This window comes from Clinocottus analis, unplaced genomic scaffold, assembly GCF_023055335.1.
Source record: "Clinocottus analis isolate CAN_PGR_092001 unplaced genomic scaffold, fCliAna1.0.p SCAF_61, whole genome shotgun sequence".
Taxonomy (NCBI): Eukaryota; Metazoa; Chordata; class Actinopteri; order Perciformes; family Cottidae; genus Clinocottus; species Clinocottus analis.
Genome location: NW_027176220.1, coordinates 155001 through 162500, shown reverse-complemented (window position 1 = coordinate 162500; position 7500 = coordinate 155001). Strand labels below are relative to the sequence as shown.

The 7500-nt window shown below is 45.4% G+C and overlaps 1 protein-coding gene across 6 annotated transcripts in view; it reads left to right on the top strand.

Moving 5' to 3' along the window:
• The window catches only part of LOC137804753 (A-kinase anchor protein 13-like), a 126952-nt gene that overhangs the window by 77943 nt on the left and 41509 nt on the right, over nucleotides 1-7500 (top strand). For all 6 annotated transcript variants that reach the window (XM_068604120.1, XM_068604117.1, XM_068604118.1 and 3 more), the window contains exons 14-16: nucleotides 546-729; nucleotides 1509-1686; nucleotides 2535-2594. In XM_068604120.1, the coding sequence (XP_068460221.1) occupies nucleotides 546-729; nucleotides 1509-1686; nucleotides 2535-2594 (422 nt within the window). The remainder of the gene's footprint in view (nucleotides 1-545; nucleotides 730-1508; nucleotides 1687-2534; nucleotides 2595-7500) is intronic.

Genomic DNA, 7500 nt, shown 5'->3' with positions numbered 1-7500 from the left:
GAACCATCACCATTTTTATGTGTGAGTGGCTGAATTGGTTCAGACCTAAATGAGACGTCATCACTGGTTGCATGAAGATGGAACCCACACTATCACTAATTGCAGAAGTAGAAACATTTTTTGGAAAAAAAACAGGAAAATCGATTTGCAGACAGAAGAGTCTGCAATTTGCGTTTTAAAGCACACAAAAAAGCAGAAGTAGCATGTTTAGACATTTCTCAGTAGCTTGCGCAGCATAGACGTGCTAACACTAGTTAATGATGTGCTAACGTGCTATTAGCGCCACAGAAATGTATGGTCCTTTCTACGACTCCGGGTAACGAGTATTACTATTACGCAACGTTTAACTTCACTAACTCCAAATTCACCAATCCAGCCTGAGAAGAAAGACAATATGAAGCGAGCGCATGAGAGTCTGTGGAGCGCTTATTTATTTGTATAATTGTTTTAATTACCTCCTTGAAAAGAAAGCGATTGTTCAACTTGAGGGGTTCATCCTAATAAATGTCTCCACTTCATTTCCTGTGTCTTTTTGTCCCCTCCAGCCCAAAAACCCGCCCCCCTTCGTTGGACACAGGGACAGGGTGGGAGTCTCCCGGTCCTCCACCGACAATGCATCGGCACAGGGAGCGCTGAGTTCCACTGAAGGGGCCTTGTCGGTGGGCACCCTTGATGCTGTGACCCCTCGAAGCTCCAGACTGTCCTGGAAGTCCGAAACGGATGACCGAGGTAAAGCCGTTTGGTCATTTATTTTTCCCAACAGAAACAGTCCTTTGTTTATCTAAAATTATTCCAGAAAGTTATTTGTATTTAATAACAATAAGACAAATTGCTAAACGAACACTTGGTTTCCCCCTTTTAGCAGAACCATCAGGTCTTTTGCATTTTCTCCACATTTCCCATTTTGCCTGTGAAATAATGTGAAACATTTTTGTAAAGTGGTATATATGATATTTTTTAACAAATCTTGGTATTTCATTTTAAATGTATAAAAACAGAAAACTTTACAAAAAGCTTTTGCGCCCCCAAGTTCCAATTAAATTATATTAAAATGAACTCTTAGCTTGTATCTCAATAACCCATAAATATAGATTTTTGTCTTTGCTTTTCCATTCATACAAAATATTTATATGTTTAATTTCTATTTCCATTCTGTAATTTATTTAATGACTTGTATTTTTTTTACTTTGCATCGCTTTAATTCTAAATGTACATCTAAATGTTTTTACACACAAGTTCTGCCTCATATGTTCCTACGGTAATAATGAGAAAACATCCTGCAAGAAACACCAAATGGTTTATCGGAAGCTGCTGATTTAGAATAAATGTTTTGTGTGAACAGTACACAACACATTCCGTTTCCCTCAAAAGGGAAAGTGATGTGGAGGCCCGTCACCTCTCTACTGTCTCTATCTAATAAAATCATATACGCCCCCAAAAATAACCTTAAAAAAAAGCGAATGTATTTGCAGGGGATAATAGTTTTGTGTTTCTGTTATGAATACCAGGAGGAGGAGGCGAGACAGGAGGAGTAGAAGAAGAAGAGAAAAAAGACCAGCTTCCAGAGAACCCCGTCCATTCTGCCGTCTTGCGAGCCTCCATCTGTTCCTTGTCTCCATTTCGTCGTCACAGTTGGGAGCCTGGCCGGAACAATGCCGATGCAGAGACTGACACCGACAGATGCAGGTTCGGATTATTAAATGTAGTCCTTATGGCACCAGAGAGTAAACCCCGGAGCGTCCCACCCAATCAAACTCCCTTGGGACCGCTGAGCAGCTGCTGCCATCTCACAACATCTGATCTCATCTGTCTCATCTCTAGTCTGTTCTTTCACCTCCTCCACCATTGTCAATATAGATGAGGAAAAACATTTGTATTGATTGTCCACATCTATCGTCATTGATTGTCCACATCCATTGTCCATAAAATACCTCACGTAACACTTTAACCAACTTTAGTTTGTGGTGTGGAAGCACGAGCTCTTCATCCAAGCAAAAATAACTTTGTAGCATTCTAAGATACTACACTAATAGAAACAAGACGGAGATCCTACAGGGTTCTTGGGTGAACACGGAGTTAAACAGCTTTTTTAAAATACTTAAAACACAACCAAATCATAGCCTGTGTATGAGAAGTGGACGTAGTCATCGTGATGTCACACTTTGGTTTGTGGGCTGATGTTTAGAAGCTTCGAGTTCGACAAGTTCAGCTTCGCCATCTTGTTTTCCTGCCTAGCAGAAGTTACTATATTTGAAACGCTAAGGAGTGATGTAGAGATGCCGTGAAGGCCTCTGTTAGCAACCTGTCAATCACAGTAAGCCTGCCTTAAAGCATAGTTCTCTTTATGGTCTATTGACTTTAAATGGAGCAGAATTTAAGACTTGAAACTATTCGCATGGACACTCGTCAAATCGCATCCAATAACGTGTGGATGTATTTTAGTTTAAGGGAAAAACGTGTTTCACTTGAAGATATTGCGTGAACACTTCCCTCACTTTTCTTTCCTCTGATGGTCCACCTATCCCTTCTTTCAGCTTGTTGAAGAGTCCGTCAGGAGAGGTGAAGAAATCCAAGCCCCTCCTCCACCGGAGAAGGTACACCCTTATCCGTCACACGCACAGTCCTTCTCTCCCGCTGCTGTACATTGTGTGTTTTCCCTCGCTCAAGCCCCTAATACGATGGTGAGTCACTGTCCTTTTCATTTCCACACGGGACAGTCAGTAACTCAGCACGGGATTCAATGAGTTCTTCCAAATTAGTCACTAATGACCAGAGCGCTTCAGACACACGGTGGAAACTCTGTCTGGAGGACAAGAATGTAGAAATTAAGCTGAGCATTGTTGTCTTTTATGGGTGGAGCGTCATCTTTCCAGCCTCAGACTAGTCACATGAATGTCTATATACACACACACACACTCACACTCTCCCAGTACCATGCACAGTCTCCAATGGAGAAGTCATTAATGGATTAAAAGAAGTAGCAGCACTAGTAGACACGACCAAGGCGTAAGGTTGACCATTTACTTGGTATAACTTTTAAATCTAAACACTTGCGCATGCACACTCATTACATAGCAAAACCTGCTCACTCCATCTTCCCCTTTTAAACTGATACATTCAGGATCTTTACAGAAAACGTACATCATATGTTAATAAAGCCTTATGCGGATTTTACTAACAAGGTAGGGGATAGCTGGCACCTTTACCATCTGTAAACATATGCATAGGTAAACTAGCTAAATGAACTTCATATTATATATTATTTTTTTCATTTTTTCATTTTTTACATATGAACACAGTACATAGCCTAACTGAGAGGTAGGGTGGACTGCCTAATCCTCTCTGTTGTGGTTCGGAGGTTATTCTGCTCCGTGTAAACACTTTTCACAGGCTTGACTTCTCTGCCAACCCTGGTGTGTATGGCAGAGTGGGGCTGGCTTCCAGACGGTGAAGGCACCACTCTCAAATGAGAACAGTTTCTTCGGAGACTGCCTGACGAAGTTTGGATCACGTATGAACGTGGTGTCCCTGCTGAGCCAGAAACGACTCCTGTGTGTGATACATGCCGTATCCAGACTCTCTGACCTGGCTGGAGTGGTGGTGTCTCCGTGCTTTGTGTCGTCTGTTGTATCCTTCAGCCTGTTGTCCTTTAAGCTCCTGGTCTTTCAACTCAAAAGCTCTCAAGTCTGGCCATGCTAGTTAAAGAGTGCTTGGACAGACTGGAAGGAGTGTTTGGATGTTGCGCCCCATCAGGAGCTGCGCTGGTGATACTCCATGGGGAAAAGGAGTTGCTCTGTATGCCATAAGCGCTTTGCGAGGGTCCTTCTGCAACAAGGATTTCACAGTCTTTACTGCACGTTCAGCTTCCCCAGTGCTTTGTTGGTAACGGGGGCTACTGGTAACATGTTGGAAGTTGTAGTCCTTAGCAAACTCAGCTAACTCTGCGGCAGCAAACTGCAATCCGTTGTCTGTGACAAGTGTATCTGGCAACCCATGGCGGCTAAAGATGGTTTTCATTTTCTTAATCACCGCTGTTGCTGAAGTGCTTGTGAGAATGGCAACCTCAATGTAACGTTAGTAGTAATCAATGACTACGAAATATTAACCCTTCTTCCACTCAAACAAGTCAGCCGCTCGCCGTTCCTATGGGTGTAATGGCAAGGGTGTGGTCATCAGAGGCTCTGTGGCATTTTTCTTCAGTGGCACTGCTTCATGAGCCCTGGCCATGCATTTCACCATGTCTTGGTGACCCTGGTGAATTTTGTCCAAGATGTTCTGTTGCATGCTTGCTGGAATCAGTATTCTCCTTACTTTCATTAATAGGCCATCCACCATCAGCAGGTCATTTCTGTATTGCCAAAAGTGCTTCAACTGTGTCGCAGAACTGTTTGTTTCCCACCCTCTGTAGTTCAGGGAGGACAGCTGCTTACTTATCTTCTTCTTGTGCTCTTCGTATTTGTAGCAACTTCTCAGGTGAGGCTGGGAGTTGCTGAATGACCTCGATTTGAGCGGTCACGTCATTCTGGAGCGAAAGGGATTCCTCTATTGCAGTACACAGGAGATTGGCCATCTGAGCTCTGCGAGGTTAAGGGAAAATTTTCCTACATAGTTGGCCAACCCCATGAAGCGTTTTATGTCGGCCACATCTTTGGGTGGCGGCATCTCTCTGATCACCCTGATCTACTCGTATGCCCTCTGAACTGAAAATGTGTCTGAGAAATTTGACCTGTTTCACTGCAAACTGACATTTGTCATTCAGAGTCAATCTTCGCTGCTGCAGTCTTTGCACTCTGTCATCATGCTCTTTGGGCATAGTACCCAACACCAGGATGTCATCTGTATGACACAAAGTTCCCTCCAGTCCGTCAAGCATCTGTGTCAATTGCTTCTGAAAGTGTTCCGGTGCGGATAATATTCCAAAGGAAAGCCGATTAAAACAATAACGGCCTGTCGGTGTGATGAAGGTGGTGAGTGGAGCTGAGTCTTTGTACAAAGGCACCTGCCAAAAACCCACAGTGGCATCCAGTTTGGAAAAAATCCTAGCTCCAGCTTGCTTAGCTAGCGTCTCGTTGACAGTTGGAAGAATATGTCGCTCCCTCCAAACATTTTCGTTCAGGCAGGTTAGGTCAACACATATGCGCAGAGCACCACTCTGTTCCTCTATGTGAGAAATTCCACCCATTTTCTCCATCCTTTTTAATTCTTCTTGAACTTTTCCTCTTAAGGGCAATGGTACACGGCGTGGCATAGAGATGGCCAAGGGAGTGGCATTTTCTTTTAATTTAATTTTGTATTCTCCTTCTAACTTAGCTAAGCCACTGAACACTCTAGGATTTTGCTCTTTGTAGCTTACCTAAGCTGTTGTGATCGCTTGCACTGGGCTGAGCATTTAGAGGTCCTGTATAGCTGGTAAGCCAAGCAAAGGTGTCACTAAGCCTGGCACAACATACACCTGCTGCTTCGCTTGAGTTCCGTTGTGGCTAATATCCACAGTAAAATGTCCCTTCGCCTCTATGGGAGTGTTACTTGGTCAACACAGTATTTTTGTTATCGGTAACAGCTTTCCATGTCGCTTTTACGAGTACAAATTTGCCGGGATAGCCGTCACTGCAGCGTCTGTGTACAACTTGAACGTCATCTGCTGACCATTCACTGTGACCGACTTCTTCCAGAACGTGTTGGATTTTGTACCATTCACTGTGCCCAGAAGCAATGTCTCAACGCTTTTATCAAAGTCACTTTCCTTGATTTCCTCCATTCTCATTTTAGTTTTGCAGACGGCTGCGAAATGTCCCCCCTTCTTACATTTCTTGCACTCAGCAGTGCACGCGGGACATGCATTCAGTGTGTTTTCATGTGTTGTTTCACATCTGCCACATCCAGTATTTGCATAGTTTTGCACTGTTCTGTCCTTTTGTTTAAAACCACTTTCTCCATGTGAAGAGTATTTCTGTCTGAACTTGAATCGAACTGCATTCATGTTTGCATCCGTGCTTTCCATGCTACTCCGTCTTAATGCAGGCTGTTGCTTTTAAATTTCCTCTCTTTGACGGATTTTCGTGATAGTTTTCACGAGAGTCAACTCAGAATCTAGCTGTAACTTCTCTGAAAGTTTGTGGTCTCTGATACCTATGACAAGGCGATCTCTGATCCTCTTATCTCCGAGAATTCCATACTGACAATGCTCAGCCAGTTTTTGCACAGCAGTAATAAGCGCTTCAACCCTCTCACCGGGCTCCCGGCAACGTTTGTCGAATTTAGCTCTTTCGTAGATCACGTAATGCTTGCATATGAAATGTTTATCAAAAGCATGCCTTACTTTGTCGTATTTTTTCTTGTCCTCTTCTGACAGATCACACAGGACGTGACCTTTTTTAAAGCACAGCCGCTTAAAAAACGGCTTGACAAAAACGCGCCGGTCGTTTTTTTAAAAAAAGCGCTGTGACAGAGGAGCTGCGCATTTAAGCGCGCTTAAAAGTTGAGAATCTATTAAAACGTGCCATCCATCCATCCATTTTCCGCCGCTTATCCGGGGTCGGGTCGCGGTGGCAGCACACCCAGCAGACCGACCCAGGCTTCCCTCTCACCCGCAACATTTTCCAACTCGTTCTGGGGGACCCCGAGACTTTTCCAGGCCAGCTGGGAGATATAATCCCTCCAGCGTGTCCTGGGTCTTCCCCGGGGCCTCTTACCAGTTGGACGTGCCTGGAAAACCTCTAATGGGAGGCGTCCAGGAGGCATCCGGATTAGATGCCCGAACCACCTCAGCTGACTCCTTTCGATACGAAGGACTAGCGGCTCGACTCCAAGCTCCCTCCTGATGTCCGAGCTCCTTACCCTATCTCTAAGGCTGAGCCCGGCCACCCTACGGAGGAAGCTCATTTCGGCCGCTTGTATCCGCGACCTCGTTCTTTCGGTCACGACCTAGAGTTCGTGACCATAGGTGAGGACGTTCGGTTGGCCTCAAAGAGGTTCTGGCAAACCATCCGGCGGATCAGAAAGGGAAAGCAGGGCCTACCCCAGGCTGTTCTCAGTGGGGGAGGGGAGCTGCTGACTCGGACTGGGGACATCGTCGGATGGTGGAAAGAGCACTTTGAGGAACTCCTAAACCTGGCCAACATGTCCCCTGGGGATGGGGCAGCGCCTGAAGAACTTGGGGTGGGTGCACCCATATCCCTGGCAGAGGTCACTAAGATAGTTAAAGAGCTTCTTGGTGGCAAGGCGCAGGGGGTGGATGAAATCCGCCCTGAGATGCTGAAAGCGCTGGACATTGCTGGGCTGTCTTGGCTGACACGCCTTTTCAGTGTCGCATGGGGGTCGGGAACAGTGCCCATGGACTGGCAGACCGGGGTGGTGGTTCCCATCTTCAAGAAGGGGGACCGGAGAGTGTGCTCAAACTATCGTGGTATCACACTACTCAGCCTCCCAGGAAAAGCTTATGCCAAGGTGCTGGAAAGGAGACTCCGACCGCTTGTCGAACCTCGGATTCAAGAGGAGCAG